Source organism: Gracilinanus agilis, chromosome 3, assembly GCF_016433145.1.
Source record: "Gracilinanus agilis isolate LMUSP501 chromosome 3, AgileGrace, whole genome shotgun sequence".
In the NCBI taxonomy this organism is placed as follows: Eukaryota; Metazoa; Chordata; class Mammalia; order Didelphimorphia; family Didelphidae; genus Gracilinanus; species Gracilinanus agilis.
This window is the reverse complement of record NC_058132.1, coordinates 135,929,341-135,956,292: the sequence shown is the minus strand read 5'-3', so window position 1 is coordinate 135,956,292 and position 26,952 is coordinate 135,929,341. Positions and strand designations below refer to the sequence as shown.

The 26,952-nt window shown below is 38.4% G+C and overlaps 1 protein-coding gene across 1 annotated transcript in view; it reads left to right on the top strand.

Annotated features, from left to right (window-relative positions):
* Window positions 1-23,620, top strand: part of LOC123241267 (WD repeat-containing protein on Y chromosome-like) — a 140,647-nt gene extending 117,027 nt beyond the window's left edge. Inside the window, exons 13-21 of the mRNA XM_044668961.1 lie at window positions 3,769-3,938; window positions 6,304-6,395; window positions 8,695-8,753; window positions 8,993-9,134; window positions 9,371-9,410; window positions 11,207-11,295; window positions 14,291-14,481; window positions 21,505-21,599; window positions 23,443-23,620. Of these exons, the coding sequence (XP_044524896.1) occupies window positions 3,769-3,938; window positions 6,304-6,395; window positions 8,695-8,753; window positions 8,993-9,134; window positions 9,371-9,410; window positions 11,207-11,295; window positions 14,291-14,481; window positions 21,505-21,599; window positions 23,443-23,620 (1,056 nt within the window). The remainder of the gene's footprint in view (window positions 1-3,768; window positions 3,939-6,303; window positions 6,396-8,694; window positions 8,754-8,992; window positions 9,135-9,370; window positions 9,411-11,206; window positions 11,296-14,290; window positions 14,482-21,504; window positions 21,600-23,442) is intronic.
* Window positions 23,621-26,952: the final 3,332 nt, after the last annotated feature.

Below are 26,952 nucleotides of genomic sequence, written 5' to 3'. Positions count from 1 at the left end.
AAAAGTAATGTCTCCTTTGTCCAAGGGAGCTTTAGAACTTCACTGACTTACCAGGGAAAAGAAAGAATGTCTAAGAAGCACCGGTGTGATGATGTGACCTACTAGCCATAGTTCAGATTACAGTCACTATTACAGGAAGCTTCTAAATCCAATTTATCCCTGAGCAGAACTGTGTGATGCTCACATTAAAGTGTTGGCTGGCAAGAGAAAGCAATTTGATCATGGATTTAGACTGACTGCCTCAATGTGCTAATGGGCAAAGTTACAAACTAATGATGGGAATGTCATAGGTGAACTAGCAGCCACATACACACCCACTCCAGGACTCCCCCTTATATACTTAACACTTATGTACAGTTGTAACAATTAATACTCTTCCCTTAAACAGTCACCCAAATTTAGGGGGCACAAGGGTTTCAAGTTGGCTTCCCGCTTGCCTATAGAGGTTATAGACTATATGGGGAATTGTCTTAAGTTCAAAAACAGAAAACCATGTTTCAAATCCTGGTTCTGACATTTACTATTCATGTGGTCTTGGACCAGTCTTCTCAGATTTCTGGAGTTCAATGTTCTCGACTCTAAAATGAAAGAGTTGGACTAGTGAATCTCTAAAATCCCTTCCAGCTCTAAATATTAGATCCCATGATCCAATACCCCACTGCTGGAGGAATTCTTCATGATTCTTATGAGAACTCTAAATGTCTCTAAGTTCCTAGAAGAGTTAAATGACCTCCATACCTGCTTCCTGGGAGAGAGGCAATGTGATACAATAGAAAGAATGCTGGACTTGGAAACAAGATATTCATATTTACATAAAGATTCTGCCATTAAATCAATCAATCAAATAACATCTATCAAGTGCCAAACCCTAGGAATAAGAAGGAAAAAGTAATACAGTACTTGTGCTCAAGGAGTTTATACTTTCTGCTTATAACTTATGTAATTTTTACTGTCACTAAACTTCTCTGGGCTACTTTCTCCTTTAAAAAGATGGAATCTATGACTTCTTAGATCCCGTTTCCCTCTGAGTTAGTAAGACTATTACTATTCAGAGGTAAATCCATAGCATGCCACACCATTAATCTGAGCTTCCAAGGAAGTCATGATACTCTGTCTCTGTCTCTGTTTCTGTCTCTCTTCTCTGTCTCTCTGTCTCTAACTCTCTCTCTTGATTGCTCACTCTTTCTCTCTCTCTCCCTTTTCTCCCTCCCTCTCTCTGTTTCTTTTTCTCCCTCTCTATATTTCACTCTCTCATATGTACATGTTCTTTCTTTCTTGCTCTTTGTCTCATGCTGATTCTTATGCTCTCTTCTCTCCTCCTCAGTTCTCTCCCACTCTTTCCTCTCCACCCACCATTCTCTCTTCCAAACTTCCTTTCTCTTGTTCTCTCCTCTTAGGAAAGCACATATTGATCCATAGACTACTAAGCAAATACTCGATTTTCCACAGTTATGTTCAAGCCCAGTGAAATTATGATTGCATGAGGGGATAGAAACATGACTGCTCATATAGAGTTGGGAGGGGGGAGGAAAGAGGAAGGGAAGGAGGAAGCATTGGGTTAAGGGAATGTGTAGCAGCTAAGGATTGTGGAAATAACCACCTCTTTTTTCTAGACTTCTTTCTTCAGTCCCACCCCCAAGTAGAATTATAGACCCAAAGATACCTTCAAGATCAACTAATCAACAGGCCATTCATTTTAAAGATGAGAGAACCAGGGCTTATTTTTAAGAAAAATGACTTGTTCCTAGACACACAAGTTAGTGGCTGAGTAGAATCAAAATAACGTCACGTGGCACACATTGAGTTATCACACATATGGAGACTTTCAGGGTATTTAGGAAGAAATGGGAGTCTCTTCAGAACCAATAAGATTTTCATTGCCATATAACAAACTACCTGCCACTCAATTTTCTTCCACTGGAAAAGAAGAGGCAAGTTAAAAAGAGCTGAAGTTTAAGCCTGATGTCAAAGGAAATCTTTACAATTCTGCAATGACAATCTTGGGAGATCATTTTTAAATGTCTTTTCTTTCTTAAGGGCTGCCTGCCATCTGGCTCAGCCCAGGATAATTAATCGCTTCCTGAGAGTCATCTTTTGAAAAGGGCAGATCATTTGAATTCTGATCGGCATGCACTCACCGCCATGGTGACCAGGTGGAAAGTGTGAAAAGATTTAGAAAGTCAGAGGGGCTTTGTACGCAGAGAGAAGGCTGAGGTGGTTTTCTGAAAGCCGGACCACCTTGGAGAGTTCCATGTTCTATTGCTCTGAGACAATCTGCAAGACAAATCTTAGCCAGGCTAGGGGAGAAAGAAGGCAGCTGGGTTCTGATTCTCATTCATTCTTTTTATGCAAGGAGTTTAAGTGCTCTGTGAATACGACAAGTCAGCCAACATGAAGAGGGAGGCAGCAAAAATGTTGGCCTCATGGGAAAAAGTGAAATTAGGGGGTATCATGAAATTTAGAACCAAGAATAACTGTGGAGATCCTCTATACACCACCCCCTTTTTACAGATGAGGAAATTAAGGCCCAGAGAAGTTATGAGTGGCATAACCAAGATTATCAAGGTAGTACAAAGTAAGCAAAAGGCAGACTTCAAATTCATGTGACCCAGACTGTTCTGGGCACACCAAATTCTAATAGAGAGAAGGTGGCCCCCATAAGTAATACAGGGCCTTTTACAAAGGAATATTTACTTAAAGGAATGATCAAAAATATATAAATTTACTCCTCCAAAATGTGGAGGGTATAATAAGCTTCCTACGCCACTGGCTCCCAGATCATTATGGCTCAAACTAAAAGCCTATGAGAGGGGCAGCTAGGTGGCTCAGTGGATTGAGAGCCAAGCCTAAGAATGGGAGGTCCTCAGGTCAAATCTGAACTCAGACTCTTCCTAGCTGTGTGACTCTGGGCAAGTCACTTAAATCCAATTGCCTAGCCCTTACCACTCTTCTGCCTTGGAACCATTTCTTAGTATTCTTTGTAAGAGGGAAAGTCAGGGTTTAAAAAAAGGGGGTTAAGAGAATTGTCTCTGGACTTACTCTGGCACAGAAAACAATACAGAAGATAAACAAATACCCCCAGGTCCTTTTCTTGGACTTAGAGTAAGAGAGAGGAAGAATAAAAAGATTATTTCTTTCCCTCCAGCCTTTCAGTTAGTGGCATCTCTGCTGGGAACAGCAGAGAAGAGTGGCTCAAAAGAGACAGCAGTAAAAAAAAAACAACAAAAAAAAAAACGGTGGAAAGGAGAATAAATGGCTCTGTCTCACCACTTTTAAAGACACAAGCAGACAAACAAAGGAAGCAACTCTCACCTGCATGGAAGGAGTCTCTGTAGGCTCTATGTTAGCAAGCTGGCATACTCAAAGGCCCCTCACAGCCCTCTCCATGTTAGACCTGGATATACCCAAAGAATCCTGTGTTAGACTCAGATGCTCTGCCTCTAAATGCAATCCTCTTTCCTTTATACTAAACTACCTCCAGTCTAAAATCACTGTCTGACCTGGAGCGAGGCAGTAAGTGTGGTTTCCTCAACCCACTAGACTAGATTAGACCACAGTAAGAGACCAGAATAATTCCCTTAACATCTGGCTAGCAGTCAAAGGAGTAGTCTTCCTGAATCTCCTCTTTTTTGGGGGGCCCCTTTCTGTATCCCCAATGCTTACATTGTGCCTGGCACATAATAAGAAGTTCATAAATGTTTGCTGATTGATTGGTTGATTGATTGCTCTATCTCACTTTCTCTGACACCCTCCCTATCATTCTTATAGATCCGGGGACATAAGGATGATATTTTATGTGTCGTTCAGTGCCCACCTTCTCTTCTTGCCACTTCTAGTTATGATGGGGAAATTATCATTTGGAATTTGATCTCAGGACACATATACTGCAAGCTAAATACACCAGTCCTTACTTACTGCTCTGAAGATCCAGAAGGTAAATTTAAGGACAAAGTTTGGTGTTTGAAGGTCTAATTGTGCTATAAGTATTTGTGTAGTGCTTTAAGATTCTTCCTACCTGTCTTTTTTTTAACCTGGATCTTTTACCTCCTAGAAAATCATTTGTGGAACATTTGTGGTATAGAACTGTATTTACGTACAGGATCTTATTTGAGGGCTAGACCTGTGATTTCATTCTACAAGTAACTCTTAGATGCATATCTACAAATTGTCTGTAATTTATAGTATTCATATCTGTTAATTTATAGTTTTAAAAAAAAGCAGGGAAGACACTGAGAGATTAAGGAATTTATTGATGGCCACACAGTTAGCACCTGTCTGAGAGGGGATTTGAACTTAGGTCCATTTGATTCCAGGGTTTGTCCTTTAACCACTTCACTGCATTGTCTCTCATGGAAAGGAATAATAATAGTAGCACTTGCATATCACTTTAAGATTCACAAAGTATTTTCTCTCAAAAATCCAGTTAACAAGCATTTATTAAGTCCCACTGTGTGCCTGGCACTGTTGACCATTGTGAAGTTGGTAATGAAAGTACATTTAATCCCATCTTTCATGAATGGGAAGACTGAAATTTGTAGATGTCAAGTAACTTATCCACAGTCCAATAGCTAACAAATGTCAAAGTCAAGATTTGAACTCAGGTGTCCTGAATCCAAATCCAATACTGTTTCCATACTGCATCTCTACCTATGATTTTGAAGTCAATTATACATTCACAGGGCTATAAGAGACTTTTAGGGGATACCTAGACTACCCTCAGAGTTAGTATACAAGTTCCATCCAGGAAAGATGAAAAGTTGCCCAATTTTTAAATTTGCTCTCAATAAATTGGGAATAACTCAAATTGTCAAGTGATGTACCTAACAAACTTCCAATGCCCCAAGAAGACTTAGAATCAAACTTGTTTGGTTGACCAGTTTCCTTATTACTGTCAAGAATATTCCAGGCAGGTGAGTGGCACAGTGGATAGAGAGCCAGGCCAAAAGTTGTGAGATCCTGGGTTCAAATTTGATCTCAGACACTTCTAACCATGTGACCTATGTGTCACTTAATACTGTTTGCCCAGTCCTTGCCCTTCTATTTTAAGGTTGTTACTAAGCAAGAATATTTTAAAAAATCGCCATCTTCCCACTCTAAGTTTCCCATTAAGGAATGGCCTTGAACACATTTACTACATCTTCCCAAACTAAGTTTCCGTCCTCAGTTTCTTTTCTTTCTTTTGTTCCTTGTAACCAACCTGTTGCCAAACTTTTTAATTCTACCTTCACAACATCTTTGCTCATATCAGTACAAACTCTTGTCATCTGTCAAAGCAGTTGCCTTAATGTACAAATCTCTCTCTCTTTCTCTCTCTCTCTCTCTCAATCTATCTATCTATCTTTCTCTCTGTGTCTCTGTCTCTGTGTCTTTCTCTGTCTCTGTCTCTGTCTCTGTCTCTGTCTCTGTCTCTGTGTCTCTGTGTCTTTCTCTGTCTCTGTCTGTCTGTCTGTCTCTCTCTCTGTCTTTCTCTCTGTCTCTCCCACATACTCCCATTCAATAAACTATAGTGGTTTCCTATTATCCTCCATGATCAAACAATAAAGTCCTGTGTTTAGCTTTGAAAGATCTTTATAATCTTGGCCCGCCTATCTTTCCAGGCTTCTCACTTTCATCCCCTCCATGTACACTAGAATCTAGTGAACCAGTCCTCCTTGCTGTTCCTCATAGAGGGTCATTTCCTAACTCTAGACATTTTCACTGGCTCTCTTCCATGATTAGGAAGCTCTCCCTCCTCATCTTCATCTCGTGGCTTCCTTTAGATCTCAACTAAATTCTAGTAGTTAGTGGTTTGCATATTTTCTCTCTCGTCAGGTACTGTTTTTTTGCCCTTTTCTGTATCTCCAGCACTTAGAACACTATCTAGTACATCCTTTGCTTGATAATCTAGAGATTTGAAAGACCTGAGAGATTGCAATCTTTTGGACTGACCATTAACTCAACTATGGACTACAGTATCCATTGGATTTTATGCCCTTTCTCATTGGAGGAGGAGAAAATCCAAGGGAATTACTGTTATCCATAGCTGGAGCCTCCTCAAGAGGGCTTAAGATGGGAGTGGAGGTGCTAGGAATGCCCCTTAACTCAATTTTGCTTATTAGCATTCCTATTTTGGTTCTACCCCATAGCAACTGAGCAAATAACTGTTGGTCAGACTATTATATCAGTTAGCATTGCAATCAGCGTGGCCAAGGGAGCTGCCTCCTCAGCTTCATCAACTACCATAGTTGTAGGAAGTAATCCTGGGAGTAATTGTGTTTGCAAGTAGATGTGTGTTTTATATCTTTCTCCCCCCTCTCATATTACAGACAGAAGCATTTCTCATCTTACTTTCCTAAAGACCCGTGCAGCCAAATTTGAATCAACAGCTGCTTCTCTCATTTCCAATGGGCCCCAAGGTAAGAAGAGAAATTGCCATTAATAGAACTGTGTGCTTCTCTTATAAACTGATTTTCCTGGGGCAGTTTACCAAAGACACTTTTACAGATGCATGTTTTGTAAGGAATGGCCTTGAACACATTTACTACCCACCTTGGGTCCGGCTATGGCCCATTCTATTCTGATAGAACCTTGCCTGGCTAAAATCTCCTATTAAGAAGAAGAAGATAGGCAATTAATTCTAGGGAGTCTGTTCACTTGATATATCCCTTCTCATCAAATATCTCTTAATGAACAAGTCCAAATATCTGCCTTAGAGTCACACATCTATCTTCTAACCAGTTATCCCTGGGCAAGGGCAGGATGAATTGAATACCAGGTTAAAATAAGCACAAAGGGCAGCCTTACAGCAAGAAAGATGCCCCAAGATGACCAAATTTAGCCTGAAGAGAGCATATGAAAGAGGCAAGTAACAAGGCAGGATGGCTCTTTGCTTTGGCAATACAATAATGGGAGAGTTGATTGGAAATACACTGCAGCCTACTTAAATCCACAATTGGCTTTGAGTGACCTTTACCTTTAATTCTCCTGCCTGAAGCCTTTCTCCTCTACAACTCATCATCCTCATATGTGCCAAAATGATTTTCCTAACATTCTTGTATGACTTTGTCATTCCCCTACTCTCTAAGCTCCAGTGGTTCCCTGTTACCTGTAGGAATAAGTTATAATTCCTCTGTTTGGCTTTAAAGTTCTTTACTCTAGGAGCCCATCCTACTTTTCCAGGCTTACTCCCCTTCATGTATTCTGTGAGATGACAGAATTGGCTTTCTATTTCTCATTTGACACTCCACCTCTCCATTTCGTCACTGTTCTCCATGCCCAGAATGCACTCCCTTCTCACCTCTGGCCCTTTTAACCTTTAGCTTCCTTCAAAGAGCAGATTGAGCAGCCTTCGGCAAATCTTTCCTGATCTCCCCATCGTCTGTGTTCCCTAATTGCCTTATTGTTATCTCATATATAGGGTGTCCCAGAAGTCTTAGTTCAGTAGTTACTTAAAACTGCAACTTGGGACATCTTGGATATTTTGTTATACTTTGACACATACATGTTGTCTCCTCTAAATAGACTAGAACCTCTTAGAGGGTAGGGACTGTTTCACTTTTGTTGGGCTGTACCTAGACCTAGGAGGTACTATAGTAAAATGCTTGTTGATTGATTCCAAGATTGACAAATTAGTCAAACCACCTGGAGTACATTTGTGAAATATGTGTGTGTGTGTGTGTGTGTGTGTGTGTGTGTGTGTGAGAGAGAGAGAGAGAGAGAGAGAGAGAGAGAGAGAGAGATGCATATACATATACACATACGTGTATATGAACTCATATATGAGTTACATAGATATGTGTATGTTATATAGAGATATCTTATAGTTACAGTTTTAAATAATTACTGAACAAAGACTTTTGGAACACTGTATACAATATAATTATAAGATGTCTAGATATATACGAGTTTTTCTGTAGGTAGCAGCCTACAGTCACAACAAGCACTGAGATGTTTGGGAGTTAGGGTTAGGGAGAAGAGATTCAGAAATTGACATCACCACTGATGAAGAGCTTGTCTTTCCCTCAGTTTTAGTGATTTCAAAAAACAAACAAAAAATGAAAACAACACAAAACAAAAATGCGTAGGAGGATTTTTTCCATTAGAATATAAGCTTCTTCGGGGCTAGCAAATCCCAGGTATCTTTTATTGAGAATAGGCTCTTGCACATTGTGGGAATTCAATAATTATATTATGCTAGAAAGTACACTGAGCAAGGAAGGAGTCAGGAGACGTGTGTTCTAGGCAGAGCTCTGCCATGTACTATGTTTGTAATGTACTAGCTGGAAGAGCCAGCCATTAATCCTCTCCAAGCTCCCATTTACTGGTCTCTAAAGTGAAATGTAAAATATAATGATGCCTACCTTACAGAGAATAACAAGGCATTTTGTGAATTGTTTCAGCATTATTCAGTATAAAGGGATATTACATTGAGTCAAGGATCTGTGATTTCATCCATACGGGAGAGAAATAATTCCCTCTTCTACATTTTGTAGCCTATCTATAATGGATGGTTTTAGAGTTACTAGAGAATCAGAGGGGTTTAAGTGACTTATTTAGGCCCGCACAGCTAGAAAGTCTCTGAGGTGAGATTTGAACCCAGATTTTCCTAGCTCCAAGATTCATCCTGCCCATTGTGCCATCCTTCCTCACACTAAAGCCATATTGTATAACTAAATGAAAATCCATCCGGTATTTTTTATTCCCCTTCTGTCACAGGTTCTGTTATTTTCTGGAGTCTATTCAGTGGGGCCCAGCTCATAGCCAGCTTCATACCTGTAAGTTGAACAGAACCATTTTAAAGAATGCTTCAAAAATTGATTCTTGCCTGACTTTTAACAATCTTCAGGATGCCATAGGCTGCCTGTTTATTTTAAGTTAAGACTATTTTCCCTACTCGCCAGCATAGATACAGCCATAATAATGAGTTATTATTTAAGATGGTCTCAAACAACATTTAATATGCCATCATTTGGTAAAAATGGGTGGTCTCCTAACGTGTTTGCATTCATTCCAGTCCAGAGGAAAATCCCAGATCCGCAGCATTGTGGTGACCACGGGAGATACCTGTGTCTATGTGGCAGACAACATGGGTTATGTGTACATGTATGACATCAAGGATTATGCCCTCAGGGGACCAGAACAAGAACCACCCAAAAGTAGGGATTGGCAACCATTGAAATTGAACTCAACATTCTCTTCCTTGTTGTCCTGCTCTTTTATCTTATTTTATTTTTTTGGAATGGGGGTGGGAGAGAAGGTTTTACCTCCATTTTTCTTTGCCTTTAGAGGGCTTGGTGAACTATATGAAGTAACTCCCTGTGCTCATAATAAGAAACAAATTGGTGAGTTTTTTGTCCCATTTTATGCAGATGTATTCTTTATATTGCTACAGGTGTCAAGTTCTGGAGAGCCCACATTAATGCAGTCACATCGTGAGTATCTCTCTATATCTTAGAATTCACAGGTGTAGAAAAGCTAGAGAAAAGTGATAATATCCTATTCATTGAGCACGATTCTTACAAAAGGAGGGAAGGGATATAAGCATTTATTAAGTGACTGCTTTGTCAGCCAGATACTCTGCTAAGGTCTTTGCAGATAGTATCTCATTTGATTCTCCCGACCCTGAGAGGTAGGTGCTATTATTATCCACATTTTACACTTGAGGAAACTGGGGTAGATAAAAGTTAAGTGACTCGGAAGTATCTAAGACTATATTTGAACTTAGAAGTCTTTCTGACACCAGGCATAGTGTTTTATCTATTTCAACTAGTTAGAAGATAAAACAAATTTTCCCATCTTTTCTCTCATTCATCTATCCAGGAGGAAGGGAGGTTAAGTGGTACAGAGGCTATAGAGAGGTTCTAGAGTGCTGGACCTGAATGAGGAAGACCCGAGTTCAAATGTGACCTCAGATATTTAGTAGTTGTGAGTCCCTGAGCAAGTCATTTAACCTCATTTGCCTCAATTTCCTCATCTGTTAAATGAGCTGGAAAAAGAAATGGCAAACCACTCTAGGATAATTGCCAAGAAAACCCCAAATATCATCATAAAGAGTGGGATGTGACTGAATAATAACCACAACAAGCCAGTGGGAAAGAATAATTTCATCCTTATTTTTCTGATAAAGAAATCAACATAAACTTTTCTCCACAACACCAAAATTCCTTGCCCAGCAATGCTCTCACTCTTTATCTCTGACTCCCTTTGAATTAGTGGATATTTGGTGGATGGTGGTGGTAGTAGTAGTAGTAGCAGCAGCAGCAGCAGTAGTAGCAGTAGTAGTAGTAATATATAATATTTATAGAACACTTGAAGGTTTGAAAAGTGCTTTACAAATACTATCCAGGTTAAACCATGGACAATTTAAACAATTTGGGACCTGAATATAAAAGACATTTAATAAAATGTTTGCTGAATGAATTTTTTGTAATTACACTGAGTCAGTAGAAAGTTGAAACTAACTCCCAACCCTGGACCATTTCCACTAGATATTAAGACATTTTTTAAATTCTTACCTTCTGCCTTAGAATGAATACTGTGTATTGGTTCCAGGGAAGAAGAATGGAAGGCTAGGCAATGGGAGTTAAGTGACTTGCCCAGGTTTACACAGCTAAGAAGAATTTGAGGCCAGACTTGAGCCCAGAACCTCCCATCTCTGGGCCTGGCTCTCAATCCACTGAGCCACCTAGATGTCCCCTTGAAGACTATTTTTTGACTAAATAAGGCCATTTGCAGGATGCTTTCTTTGATTACTTGAGTCTCAAGGTCAGGGTCTGATTGGAGGGGAGAATGTGGTAGGAGATGTTGAAAGCAGGACTAACTGTGTGGGACAAATTGAACAATTTAAGCAACTACTTGCGGCTCATGTTTCCTTGAATTGTGGGATACACTAACTGTGTAACCATGGACAAATCTCTTAATCTCTCTGGACCATTATTTCCCTCATCAGTAAAATGGAGATAATAACACCTTTAGTGGGTGCCTTCTTCACAGGGTTGCCATGAGGCTCATGTGGAATAATGTATGGAAAACATTTTGAAAAGCTTAAATAATTTTATTCATGTCAGCTATGATTATTGTTTTTGTTATTGTTATTGTTAAAGAGCAGTTGATTTGTTGACTTCCCTGATCCTCTGATTCTTGGTTCTATTTAGCTGACTGTGATCATCCTAGAAAATTGCTGCTTTTTCATAGTAAACTTATCATCCATTTTCTTTCATTTCATTAGCTTAGAGCTGATAGAGGAAGAAAAGGCTCTATTGTCTTCCTCCATTGACTGTACAGTTCGTTTATGGAGCATGGATGGAGAGTATATAGGTATGAAATTTCCACATTCACATATGCAGAAGATGAGGCTTTGCAGGGGACGCACATATGCTATTTCCTGAATGAGGAGCCAAAAAACACCTTGAGGAAATATTTTCCCCGGGAATGAAATCTAACTCCACTTGGCCAAAGTGGGAATCCCAGATAGTTAAGCTAAGAAATGCAGCTAGACTTATGGTGATGAGTTTGGCTGGGACTTGTATTTCCACAGATGATGATGTTTGAAATCTAGAAACAACCTGAGAGAAAACAGTCTGATTAAGATCATGGTCCTATTTGTAGATTTGTTTTCTCTACCTGATGAAATCTTTTGTAATTTTAAATTGATCGCGCCTCTGCCACAGTATATTTTGTCCTGCATCATCTTTATTTGCACACAAGTACTCCTCCATTAACATGTAAGTTTCTAGGCACCTTCTTTCATCTTTGAATCTCTTCTAACATTCTCACAGTATAGATAGGAATCATTGAGTAAATATTTGTTCCTGTTGTATTTAACCTGGAATACTTTCAGCGCAAATAGCAAGCGTAGGTAGGTCATTATAGACTTCTGATGGTTTTCAACTATTCACAGGACCATAACTAAGGCATAATTGTGGGGACTTTGCCCCAGGGTGTGGAAATTTAGAAGGCATTGAGAGAACTTAAGCTTCTTCAATGAAGAAGGCACTTTTGGGGGAAGCTACCTCTTAACTGTTGGGGAATGGAGTAGAGTAGTGCTGGACTGTCCATTGAAGAATCATTTTTTAAAAAATACTTACTTTCTGTCTTGGTAACAAGTCCAAGACAGAAGGGTAAGGGCTAGGCAAAAATTAAGTGACTTTCTCAGGGTCACATAGTTAGGAAGTATCTAAGGCCAGATTTGAACCCAGGTTTTCTGATTCCATCCCTGGCACTCTACCACTGCACCACTTAGCTGAATCTAAAGTCAAAATCTCTTTCTAAGTTACCTCACATTCCCAATTACATTTTGTCTTAAAGTTCATTCAAAAAGCACCTTTCTATACAGTTTGCTCCTGAGGTAGTTTGGGAAGCTTGTTCCTGGAGCCATAATGAATGGTGACAGCTTTGTATATCTGCTCTCATTCCTGTGCCTAAGTTCAAACTCTCTTGCTCCCTGGTTTACCTCTTGTCATCCTCTGAACCTTTCCTCAAATATGGAACAAGCTACATTCCTCTTTTCCTTTCATTTTCCTTTTAAATTTCTTCTCTAAGAAGTTTTCCTCCAGCAACTCTGTCCCTTCTCATATATATGCAGTCCTCATCCTAATTTCTTCAGTATTTAACTTAGGAAATATTTATTAAGTTTCTGTTACATGTGAGGTATTGTGCTACATACGAAACTAAACAAAATCTTTCCTCGTGGAACTTAGAGAAAATTTATACATAAGTAAAAATATTGTAACGTAGGCAAGATGAGAGCAAAAAAGAGTTACAAATAGCGTGCTACACAAAATCTGTGGAGGGACCCCTACTTATTCTATTTATCTCATTTGTTCAATAAGGGCATTTATCTGATTCCCTAGGGATAAAAAGAGGGAAGCAGTAGAAAGAGCCTGGCTTTAGCACTCTAGAATAACTGGATTCCAATCTTTATGAACTATCATGACCTTAAGCAAGGCACTCAACCTCTTGTGACTCAGTTTTGTCATCTGTAAAAGGAGAAATTTGAACCATATAGTCTCCAAAGTCTCTAACTGATGATAAAATAAAGAAGTGGCATGGGAAAGCTTCTTAGAGCTGGTGAAATTTGAAATGGATCTCAAAGGAGATTGAAGGACCCTTTTTGGCAGCATGGAGGCTGGGATGGTGCCTTGAATCAACTACTTCCTACTGTTAAGAACTTAAGCAACTATTGAACCATTTTGAAATGTAGCTCCTTAGAAGGCAATATGAGGAAAAGAAAATTTGACCTTCCTCCCTTACCAAGCTACAACATGTTGTAAGGCTCAAAAATATATGTAAATACATTGCACCTATAAAAAGTGCCATGTATGTATAAGCTACTATTGGAAGGAGGTGAGGTAGGGGGAAACTCAAGGGTAATCCAAATAGGGTTAAGCTTAAGCAAAGGTATGGAGGTGGGAAAGAGATTGATGCATCCAGGGTATATGAAAGAAATTAGTTGTCTAATGTGGAAAATGTGTGAGCACAAGGTAAGTAGATTCTCTAGTCTCCCTTAATAATAGCTAACATTTTTATATAGTGCCTACTATGTGCCAGGCACTGTGCTAAGGGCTTGACAATACTATCATATTTGTACCTCAATATAACTCTGTGAGGTAGGTGCTATTATTACACCCCACCACCACCATTTTACAAATGAAGAAAGTGAAACAAATAGAGGCTAAGTGACTTGCCCTGGGTCACACAGCTAAGAGTTTGATGACAGATTTGTACTCAGATCTTCGTGACTTCGGGTTCATCATCCTACCCTCTGCCATAGAGTTGTGATGTTCCTTAAAGCAAATACTATATCTGTCCTTTATCATATATCTCTAAGAATAAGCATAATAGCATGTTTAGTGGGCACTTTACAGTTTGCAAAACACTTCCAAAAGCATAATCTCATGTGAGCCTCGTCCCAACCTTATAAGGTAGACAAAGTCATTTATCATTTCTATTTTATAGATGAGGACATGAAGGTGCCAAAAGATGCAGTGACATATGAGTAGCAGAGTCAGGACTGGGACCTGGGTCCTCCTGATGTCTTGTCTACACTCTTCCACATTCCAACTACACTGGTACTATGGATGCTCAGCACACATGTTAAAAGACTTGAACTAAAAGTGAATTGTACTGCAGGGGTGTTTCTCAGACCATTTCCCTGGGATTTTTCATACAGAAGTACATATGTTGAACCTCAGTGCAGACTAATAATGAGCATTAGTGGATTACAAAAGAGGCACATGGGATCATGGCACCAAGATAATTAGAGAGCAGATGATTTCCTGTCATCTTATTCACTGAAAATTCTTTGTCTTAGGTACTTTTGGACAGAGTGAACTCTGGGATGTTTATACAGCTGCCTCCTGGAAACACCCTGTGATGCCCTATGAAATCCTGAAGGATCCAAAGAGTATGCCAGTCCACCAAGTGTTAACAAAAAATGTTTCAACTTCACAGATTGATCATCTAGAGGAAGGCAAAATAATTCAGGAGAAATCCAGTGCTAAGGTTGGTACCCGAACTTCCAGGCCACTTGTCTTCACTTTAGGATAATGCTATAATTAATATCAGATCACAGGACATGGCTAGATAGTAGATTGGATAGCACATAGGACTGTGAGTCAGGAAGTCTTGGGATCAAATCCTACATCAGATATTTATTATCTATGTGACTAGTCAAATTACTTAATCTCTATAAGTTTCCTTATCTGAAAAATAAGGATACTAATAACACTTATGTCATAGGCTTGCTTGTAAGATCAAATAGAATAATAGATGTAAAGTACTTTTCCAACCTTAAGGTACCATATAAATATTTATTATCATCATAAACCCCAGACCTGAAAAAAAACCTAGGCAGGACCCAAAAGAATTAAGTAAAAATTCTAACCTAAGCAAACCTTCCTCCAGCCCCTTTAAAGAACCAGGGTGGCAAAGAATAGAGGAAATTGGCCTTGAAATCAGGAAGGCCTGGACTTAAGTCTTGCTTTTGAAACATAATGTATCTCTGTGTAACCATGGACAAATCATAGTAAACTCTCAATGCTCCCAGGCAATTCCAACACTATTAATCAGATAGTTCTTGCTTTAGGTAAATTTATATCACAAAAATTGGCCCCTGAAGCAGCTTAGATGTAGCTCTAAGACTACAAATTCTTTTCTCTAGGCACTGAAGTTGCTTAGTTTGAAAAGCTACAGATCACCCCAGAGGGTGGGATTATGGAGAGTTCTGTAAAGAGAAGTCTGCAGAATGGTCCATGTAAAGCAAGAACTGGCTATGGTAACAGGTGCCTTGTAATATACATCAGTATAAGGAATTTCCACAGCACAGATTCTTTTTCCTAGTTAAATCAGATCCAAAAAGATGCTGCTTTTCTTATACTGACCCACCATCATTAGGGCATGTGATTTCAGTTTCAATCTTTTTTGAATACTAGGGATAAATTTAGACAACTAGGTGGTGCAATAGATAGAGCATTGGGCTAGAGTAGAGAAGATTCATCTTCCCGAGTTCACATCTGCTCTCAGACACAAACTAGCTTTATAATTCTGTCCAAGTATTTAACTCTGTTTGCCTCAGTTTCCTCATCTATCAAATGCTGTAAGGAAGGAAATGGCAAACCACTCTAGTATCTTTGCTTCCCCAAAACCCCAAAGGAATCATATACAACTGAAAAACAACAAGGACAGATTTGCACTGATCAGTTCATATTCTTTTGCTCAAATTTCTCTGATGACTATTAACACTGTCTCTTGAGATTATTAGCTTGGTTTAGCATGCAATCTACTATTTTGGTGAAGAGAGTTGAATGTCTCTTACAGAAGTTATACATATGACTTCATTAGCACCATGTTAAGCCAATTGAACTAAACCAGTTCAGAAATGGAAACGCTAACAAAGTCTGTACATTCCCAATCACTTGATTAAATTCAGTTTTCATTCAATATACATCAGTAGCATTCTGGATTCAAAATAAGGCAGACCTGGACCTCTGGCAATTAATCAGATTGTGGGCAAGTCACTTAACTTCCCTGAGATTCAGTCAACTGTCAAAAACAGGCATTCTTAACCACAGAATTTCTTTCCTCCACCACCATCACTACCACCACCAAAGAATTTATGAATAAACTTCAGAGAGTTCATGGACTTGGAGGGAGGAGGGATGGGAAAGAACATGAATCATGTAACCATGGAAAAATATTCTAAATGAATTAATTTTAAAAAACACAAATGGAGTCACAAAGAGTAAAATACAACTGAATAACAACTAGATTTGGATAGTTTTAGTGGCCTATAATTCACACTAGCTTTTCAAGAAATTTCATGAAATCCTAGACAGCAAGAAAGGTCCTTTCACTAGCTGTTACTTCTCTTCACTTATATTGCATATCAAAGCAAGAGACTTTGTTTGCAAAGTGATATGTATGCATCTTTGGTTTTCCTGAGCAGACTGTGGGAGGGCCTTCTGGAATTCAGATCACAGTGTATCTTAATCTGTATTTCCGTCAGGACCCCAAAACGTGGTCAAAATAAGAAACAAAGTTACTGAGCAAGCAGAGCTTAAGAAAACCTACCAATTCATCAGGCACACCCACCCTTGATAATGACAGGCTCAGGAAGCTTTCCCAAGATTACAAAGAGAATACTGTAATCTTAGGAGGACACAAAGGAGTCGTGCGAGCAGCACCATGGACAGCACTTTTGGGGGGGGTCTCTTGGCTACGAAAATTCATATATTCTTTAAATGTGTGGAGCCTACCATTTTTTTAAAAAAAGGAAACAAAAGTAAGGGTGGAGCTCAGGACCAGGGCTGATTGAGAGGAAGGGCAAAAGAAAGGATGGAGAGTAAAGAGAGAAAGACAAAGAATATGAAAATCTGAACAAGTGCAAACAAAATTTAAACAGAAAATTTTCAAATTAAGTGCTTAATTTCTAAATAGAAATAAACATTTCAACACCTCTATAAGTACACAAGACCTGAGGAAAGCCAGATTGCAAATTCAAATACAGGAATTGACTTAGAAGCAAAATTAAAAAGGAAAGGAAAAAAGAACTCGTATTTTCAGTTAAATAAAGCCCAAGTATGCAGCAATTTAATCCAAGAAACACAAGAAACCACACTTGTGGTTATTTATCCTTCATTTATGAAGAGGACCAGCGGCATCATGAGGTTGATGACTTGCATATGAGTTAAATTTAAGTGAGGCAAAGTTGGCCAAAGTCATCAGCCTCACTCTTTTCTGGAGTCATCTAAGCCAAGAGGTAGGACAAAAGTCAAGATGCTTGGCGATAGTCAAAGGTGCAATGGATGATGACCTTGGCCTCTTCTGTGTCTGACTAAGCTTTAAGCAGACAAAGTTTCTGCTTCAATCACCTTCATAGCCATTGGAACAAAGTGTTCTCATCTGTCCATCCTACCAGAGGAAGTGTTCACATGCTGGAGGTAGACACCCTCCCTAACTCACCTCTAGATATGAGGTCTATTAGTTACCCTCAACCTGGTTTAGATCACCTAAGTGTAAAGTACTGTGCTAGACATTCGGGATACAAAGACTGAAAGAAAAAAAACACTCAAAAATAAACCAAGACTATGCCCTTAGGGACCTTACATTCTACCAGGGGATACAATAGGTAAATAGATAAATAATATGCATGTGATTATTTGAAGAGGAAGAGAAGACACTAGTAAATGATAGATCAAGAAATTCCCACTAATGAGGTGGCACATGGCTGGCATCTTTTTTCTTTCTGGGTTCAAATCTCACCTTTAATTTTTTTATTATAAAGATATTTTATTTTACCAATTACAAGTAATAACAAATTTTCATATAAGTTTTTAAAGTTATAAGATCCAAATTGTCTCCCTTCCTCTCTTCCCTCTCCCATCTGAGAGCTGGTGACCAATTCAATCTGGGTTATACATGTATTATCATGCAAAACATATTTCTATATTGACATGATCAGCATCTTAAAGGACGACAGGATTTTACAAAATGGAGAGTAGGAGGCCATGCATTCCAGGAATAAGGATAGCCTATGCAAAATCCCAGAGGTACAATGTCATGTTCAGAAAATAGCATAGAGACTGTACTGTCTAGAACATAGAATACACAAAGAGAAATAAACATTAGATAAACTGTGGCAAGAAGGCTCATCTTTTCATCAAAGACTAAAACTAAGGAAGAATGAATGGATGATAAGAGATTTTAAAGCATGGAGAAAGAGGAGGAAGAGTATGACAGATGACATGGATTTTATAATAAAAGTGGGAAGTAAGGCATTCTGTTCAATGGATAGGGAAAAGGAGGAGGTAGTATAGGAGGTTTGAGGAGAGGTGAACAGATTTGAAATAGCTACTCAGGAAAATATGGCAAAGCTTGATGATGGAACAAGGGGGAAAGAGTTTCAAGAGTAACCAGTAATATATGACTGAATTGGTTAATCTTAGGGTCACAACAGTAAAAAGAGAGAAGTGAAATCAAAGCCAGGGTATTAGATTAAGAGAACAGAGTAGAAGTACAGAAGGATTAGCAGCCACAGCAAGGCCAAAGAATGAATTTGAGAAATGAGAAAGAGGGAGAGACTAAAGGAGAGAAGATTGTAGTCAGAAGAATTTCAGAACAGTTTTATATATGTCAGCTTTCATTCAGTTCACAAAATCAAAGAATTTAGAGATTTATTATGAAAGCTTATTATACACTTTATAAATATAAATGTATAAATATATAAGTATACACAAATATAAATTCAAACTTTATAAATATTATATAATAAAAGATATTATAAACACCTCAAGAGCTAGGTGTTCATGTAGACTTTACCTCCACAATTAGATTATAAATAATTTCTATAATGTTCCCTCCCGAAGAGTATAGTGAGTTGATGGATAAGCCATGTCTGAGGTTCTTTGCTAGGGAATAGAACCAAAAGAAAGGGTAACCTGATTAGCAGGGTGACCTCTAGTTGCTCCTATACAATCATTGTTTAAAAGAATGAAAGATATTTAGACTGGAGAACTGAATACATAGGAGGGACTGGATAACTGTTCCCAATTGTGTTTGAAAGGGTGTCTTAAAGATTTGTTCTGTTTGAATCCAAAATATAGAACTAGGAATAATAGATGAAAAAGTAAGAAAAACATCTTAAGAGTCAGAGCTATCAAAAAATGGAATAGGTTGATTCCAAAGATAATGGGTTCTCTTTCTCTGGAGATCTTCAATCAACGAGTTATTTGTTGGGATCTTGAAGAAGAGATTTTTGTCCTTATACTGGATTACTTGGCTCTTGTGATGCTTTGTAATAAAGCTCTGAAATTCTTTGATTCTGTGAACTGAATGAAAGCTGACACATCAAATCAATTTCCTGCCCAAAATGGTCTGAAGTTCCTCAGGACCATTCTCCAAATTCCTAAATATTACACATATAATAGAGATAGCAATAGAGCAACATAGTGCTGTTGTGAGGCTCAAGAGAGATAATACATGTAAAGTCCTTAAAAATGCTGTATAAATGTGGTGTTGACATTAAAAATGAAGAGATATAATTAGACAACCCCAAAGTCCTTTCTAGAACTAATCAGTCAACAGAATTGATTAAGCCTTTACTATTTAAAAAAATTATGCACATTTCTCTATGGGTTATGCTCCTGAATCTCTTTCTCCACCATGACCCAGCAGCCTTCTAACCCTGGAAGATGACTCCATTCTTATAGCCCCTTCCTCTGACTGGTCAGTTCCCCTTAGTATCTTCAAAGTCCCCAGCCCTGCCATATTCACTCCTTCATTCCTTATTATCATGGATCTTGACTCTCTGTACTTTTCTCCACTGTAATTACCTTGCTACCTCATCCACTTTTCAGCTTCTCTTTAGGACATTTCTGCCCCTTGACTTTGAGATAGTTTCAGGATATCTAATTTGTTAGGGAAGAAATATCTTTTTTGAGTTCATGTGATAGTTTACTGCTGACAAGTAAATGTATCATGATGCAGAACTTATAGAGGTAAACATTGAGGTTTTATTATGTGTAAGCATAGGTTCAGGAGGTAGAAGAATAACCACGAACAAATATTAGGATTTGGGGGAAAATAGGTAACTCAGTAGATAGAGTCTGGAGATGGGAGATTCTGAGTTCAAATCTGGCCTCAAATACTTTCTAGTTATGTGACCCTGGGCAAGTCACTTAACTCCAATTGCTTAGCCCTTATTGCTCTTCTGCCTTAGAATTGATACTTAGTATTGATTCTAAGACAGAAGATGACATATTGAAAAATATATTAGAATTCTAAAGAGGTTTTTACAGACAAAATTATATCAGAGAGACTGAGAAATAATTTTTGTCATACAGCAGTCTAACATATACTCTTAGGCCACAATAGTTGAACAAAATTAGTTAAACAGAATCATAATCTCATATATCCCCTAAGGAAACAAATTTGGTTAAACAGAAGATACCTGAAAGTTATGAAATAAGGAGGATGAAGAAGGTGCTCTCATTGAATGGCCTTATTTTTTATTAATATATGAGGCAAAGTCCTCAGTTGAGAGAAGACAGAGAAGGGGTGCCATTGGAAGCTTGAGTATAATGGTTTTATGACCTCCTCCAGTTCAGCATGAGTGTAGGAGAAAATGGTAGGAGTAATCTTAGGTTGACATTTGGCAAGACATAATCAGTGATGGGACACGTGGACAAAGGGATAAGAGTGAGCAGAAGAGTGTAAAGTTGAACTTAACCTCCAAGGGGTCAAGTCAAGAAAGTGGGCAGGGAGCAGCCAAGGGAAAGGATGATGACATGGAAAAGAACCAAGGGATAAAAGGATTGAGAATCATGATGAGGATGAAGAACAGGGTTAAGAGTTGTAAAGGGAGAGGAAAAGATGAAATACTAAAAGATTATGATCACAGAAATTAATTTCAAAGTTCATGAATATGAAAGTAGAATACATGTGATACAGCAAGGTCAAGGTATTGACCATTTCTCCATGTAGCTGAGGTGGAGTGGAGGAGGAAGGTCCTGGAAACTAAGGAGATTAAAGAACTTGGAAGTTAGAGTCCTTGAGGGAGTATCAGTATATATGTGGAAGTCCCCTAGTGTGAGAGTAAGAATTGAGGCAGAAAGACTAATATTCTATTATTATTACCTTGGAAATGGATGTTGTATAGATGGAAATGGATGTTGGAATCAAAGAATCATAACTTGTTTAAAAATCTAGAACAGATGTAAGAGATTCTCTATTCTATTTCCAATCCACTCATTTTCAGGGGAAACTGAAGCCAGAAAGATTCAGTCACTTGCCTCAGACCATACAATGAATTGGGAGCTAAGCTAGAATTCAAATCCAACTATATTCCCAATGCATTTAGCTCTCTACTATACTATTTGGCTGGTAAACTATATCATGCAGAAGCCAATAGATTGAAATGGCAATAAAATGACATTGTACAGTGCTTTGACTCTCATCCATATACCTCAAGGTTTATTTGTGATCTCTAATCCTATTGGAAAGGTGAAACTCTGGTATTCTTTCTGCTAGGCTGAACAGACTTTGAATCTTAATAGCCTTGAAGATCCTCCCACTGATGTTGAAATAAAAAAAGAAATTAATATTCAAGCTCATCAGCAGACTAGGTAAATACAAAATGTGGAAAATAAACATCTTGGGGTTCTAAAAGCATTCAAAGGTCTCTGAAACTCAGGTTAGGGTTCTATTTTATATCACTAATAATTCTGTGATTTGGGGCTGTTTGACATTCCTTCTATTGCCTCATTTGTAAAAAAGGAGCCATTAGCACTTGTTTAGTGTACTTTACAGGTGGTTGTAGAAATCTAAAGACAAGGTATGTGAATGTAAAAAGCCTTTTACTTTTTATCATGTCATTTCTTTCTCATCATACATATCCATTTTTTCCAGTCTATCAGAATGAATTTATTAAGTGCCTGCAGTAAGATAGTTAGGTGACATAATGGCTAGAACTCAAGGCTAGGAGACAGGAAGACAAGTTCAAACCCTGCCTCTATGTGACCCTAGCCAAGTCACTTAACTTTTGCCTCCCTTTTCTCATGTGGAAAAAGGGGATTATAATAGCACCTACCTCCCAGGGTTGTTGCAAGGATCAAATGAGACAATATTTGTAAGGCATTTTACAAATCCTAAAGCACTATATAATTGTTAGCTATTATTGATATTATTAGTACTATATGTTTAGCAATGTGCTAAGTACTTAAACCCTACTTGTCCCTTAAACCCTACTTGCCTTAATCCATTCTAGTATTTTGCCAAGAAAACTCCATGGATAGTATGGTCCATGGGAACATAAAGAGTCGACCTGTTTGACCAACTAAACAACAAAAGAAAAAAGATTTAAAAAGGGGAATAATGGCAACAACAATAATAAACTTAAGGAAGTTGGGCTAGAATAAAGTAATAAAGATGGAAGGAAAGGCTATGGGAGCAGAATGGGATCAAATTAATGTAAGCAAAACAAAAATGTAGGGAAGAAAAAAATCAATGCAAAATAAATAAAAAACACCAACTCAACAACTGAATTTTAAATGTGAATGGATTTAACTCTCCAATAAAATGAGCCCCTCTACAACTTCCCCCCCCTTCTCCTGCATTTGCTATCTGAAGCCATTTAGAATAAATCTAATTTCTCTTCTATGTGACAACCCTTCAAAAAATTGACGGCTTTTCCAGTCTAGCCTTTCTCAAATTCTTCAATTGATTTTCCTGTGGCAGGGTATCCAGGGTTCTGTTCCTATCTCACCAGATTGTTATAAGGTTCAGATAACCACATAGTAAAACACCAAAAAATTCTTAATGGCAGGTACTGTTTCACTTTCTCTCTTTGTTTCCCCAGCACTTAGCCTGTCACATAGAAAATATTTAATAAATATTTGTTGATTGACTGATTGAATGAATCAATCAAAGATCAAAGATATGTCCTCAAAAGATACCTCCATTAGGAAATGGAGAGAAAAAAAAGGAAAGGTGTAGATAAGGAAGGCTCTATAAGAAGAAATAAAGGAAATAAAGGTGAACTAGTAAAGGACAAAACCAAGAATATATCAAGATGAGGATAATCAAAGGCATCTCATTCAATTATAAAATGAAGAATCTTAAGACGTCATTGAAAACCATCAAATAGGAATTTAGTGGAATAGTAAAACTTGGAATTTAGAAGGGTGCAATGGTGCTAAATAAGGATCTGAAGTAATGGGAATAAATTTTTCTTCAAAGTATACAGAAAGATTGGGAAGAGAGAAATGTGAGATCACTGGGGTGGGAAGTGATATTGAACCAAGGCTATTTTTCTACATCTGCTAATGAAAAACTCATTTTAACTATTGATACAACAGGAAAAAAAGTGAAAGGAGCTTATTTGGGATGGAGGTGCTAAAGAAATAGGCTTTCCATATTCCTGGTCTATATAATACTAATCTACATTTTTATATGGTTCTATTTTCTTAGATTGCCACAAGAACAGAACAAGAATTCCAACAGGTCATTTAACACTGGGTGGCCTAGTGCTTATCACACCCTCAAATGTCATGAGGTTGCCAATATTCCACCTATAGGAGGAAAACCAGATTTATCTATTATTGGTACAGACTTTTTTTTTAGTGATATTAAAGAAAAGAATAACTAAAGTTACTTCAAAAGCCTGATCATTAAGCTTCTCCCTCACAGTTTGAATGCTAGAAAACTTTAAAATGTTTCTTTTCTTCTTAATTTTCCTTTTTTAATACTATAGAATATTATATTGTTTTCTTTTATTCACAACTTTCCTTCCCTGTAGATTCAACACACCTAACAGAGTGTAACCCAGGGGCTCTAAGCCTGGGGTTCACACACAGATTACACCCTCTCCAATATTTCTGTGCATATATTTTAGGGGAGAAGGTCTGTGAACTTTTCTTGGAAAAAAAATCACATTTATTTCAATATAGGAGGAGTAAGAACCACGATCACATGAATAAAGTATGTTTTGTAACACTATGTGTGGTATTCATTTAAAAACATGATTCTGGGAAAAGGTCTATAGGCACCTGACTGCCAAAGGAGTCTATAATAGATAAAAGGTAAAAAACTCCTGCTCTGAGTGAGCTCTTTCTGCTAACAGAGAATAACAAGACAAAAAATTATTTCAGCAGATGTGGGCATGCTTCCCAGCATAATTAGAGTTCATGTCTAAGCTTACAAATTAGGATTCAAGCTTCCTTCTCCCCTTCATCTCCCGTCTGCCCCCAGGAAATAGTTATTTACTCAGCTTAGCCTTAATGAAGAAAACATTAGGTTGGGAACTGTCCTATCAATTCTTCCACTTTCCCCCTGTATCTCCCATTGTATTCACTACTGTGTCCATTTCCACCTCTAGAAAGAATAACTACTGATACAGATCCTCACAGAGATGGTGGGAGAGCAAAATAGTAATATATAAGTTATTTGAGAAGAAACTGTAAATACACACAATAAAATTAATCACTCTTATTATAGCTTTTTGTTCTGCTGTTGTTCATTCTCCTTCATTTCAAAGAGGACCAATGACATCAAGGGGTGACATCTTGACTTGTTCTTGAAATGGATTAAAGGGAGATAGACTTGTCCAAAGTCATCAACCTCACTTTCTCTTCCAGAGTCATTGAACTCTGTCAGGGGTAGAAAGGGGTTTTAGTTGGGTGAATATTAAAAGGTTGGTTACCAGGGAATTTAATAATTATCAATTCCCAGTTAAAGAATAACCTCAAGTCAAAATGACTTTTATGGAAGTTTATTTACAAATGAAAAGAGGAAGAGAAAATAAAGAAAATAAGAGAGAGAGTATAGGATAAGTAATCTAACACACTAAATAATTTGCCCCGGCCTCCTTGTTCAACCCAGGCAGATCTAATTAATCCTCAGTCAAAGGAGGCTCAGCCTTGAGCCCAAGGCCGGAGGGCTGGAGGGCCCTGGAGGGCTGGAGGGCCAGAGGGCCAGAGGGCCAGAGGGCCAGAGATGAATGAAGCAGAAGCTTCAGCCACAGAATCTGTCTTGAAAGAACAGTTTCTTTAGAGAAGTCCAGGAAGATTTAGTCTTTACACTCACCATGTGTAGTTCTAAGGGAAAGATTTAAGAACAGTCTCACCAAAGTCTCAGGGTCCCAGGTCCAGCACTCCTCCAGGTCTAAGTCATGAAGAAGAAGAAAGCTACAGGAAGTTGTCACTCTCTTTTAAAGGGGCTTCTTTTGCATCACTTCCTGTGCCTTCCTCTTAGTTTACATGTCCAATCACAACAGACGCTTTTCTTAGGACTGTCCAGGAGGCAGTCAGTAAATTCTGACTCGTCACTCACTCTAGCACACGTGGGTCACAGACTTCCCAAATTGTGAATTAAATGAGGATGTTCTCTCACCTTTGGTGATTAAATCTAAAGATGGGCAGGGCAGATTTAATTTCATTATCACAACTCCAGTGGCAAAACTAAAGTCAGGCCAACTGGAGATGGCCCAGGCTTCATTGGATGACTTTGGCATCTTCAGTGTCTAACCAAACTCTAAGTGCTCCATAGCACCTGCTTCAGCTGCCTTTATTGTCATTGGAAAACACTTTTCTCATCTACCCATTCTGGAGGGAGTCTTCACATGGTCTGGAGTCACTTGAAGCAGACACTCCCCTACCTCACTGATGGATTTGAAGCCTGTTGGTTACCTTCAGTTTGGTTTAGGCCATCTGACAGGGTGGTTTTATTAGAATGCACTGGCTGTACATGCTACAGCTTTTTGGAGCCCCAAATGTGAGTAGAGTGAAAGACACCAAAGACAGACCAGTGACCTTGAAAAAGGTTAGGCAAGCCCTCATACCAAATTCCTTAGAAGAATCCTAGTATAAGACTGCCCAACAATTAGAGATGAAAGGGATAATTTCATTCATTCATTAATTTATTCATTCACAAGCATTTAAGTTCCTACTCTCTCTGAATGTGGTGGATGCAAAAATGAAAAATTATAGAGAGCCAGCTCTATATGGTAGGGGTTCTGAGTGACGTTTTACAGCGTCGGATTGTTAAGACAGGAAAAAGAAACTGAGAACAGCCAAACTAGTGGTTAGCCCATGCTGATCCAACGCTATGAGATTTGGACTTTATTTTATACTGGTTTCAAACAAAGAACACAAAGAAAGAGTCACAGCTGTGAAGGGGTTTCAAATCATACACAATCCATTAAAGTCTAAAAAGTAGAGATATAGGTGCAAGGACAAGGGCCAAATTCCCCACCAATTAGTAGGGGTTAATTCTGGGAGCAGAAATATATTTCATGGAGATGTTTACTACTTGCGTTCTGCCTTGATTTACAGATCTGCACCTGGTCAGATAGTCTGGACTAAATTGTCTGGCTCCAGTCTTTATCTAAGTAATATTTTTTTTTATTTAAACCCTTAACTTCTGTGTATTGTCTCATAGGTGGAAGATTGGTAAGGGTGGGCAATGGGGGTCAAGTGACTTGCCCAGGGTCACACAGCTGGGAAGTGTCTGAGGCCAGATTTGAACCTAGGACCTCCTGTCTCTAGGCCTGACTCTCAATCCACTGTAAGTAATATATTTTTTAGGGTTCAGGCTTCTTACTTATCAAGGAGAGAAATTGTCAAGGAGAGAAATAGTTAACTCAGTAGCTGCTGGTCTGATTAAGGACTCAAAGCTTTCCAATAAGAATATTGAGAAAAGGTGGGGATCTAAAAATGAGTCAAAAGAGGAGTCTCAGATTTTTACCTTAGATGGCCCATTCTATCTGCATCCTGACATGCACTGCAGAAAAATCATACACACAGTTTTACTTGCCGATGATTTTGTAATGGGATCCAGATAAAATATCTATTATAGACTCTGTTTCCCTAAATGACTCCTAATAGCCTCTTGGAGGGGTCAAGTTGTTTTTGGATTAATCTACCTGCTGGTACCAGAGCTTTTCAGGGCTCAGGTGACCAGGACCAAACACAAAGACTGCCT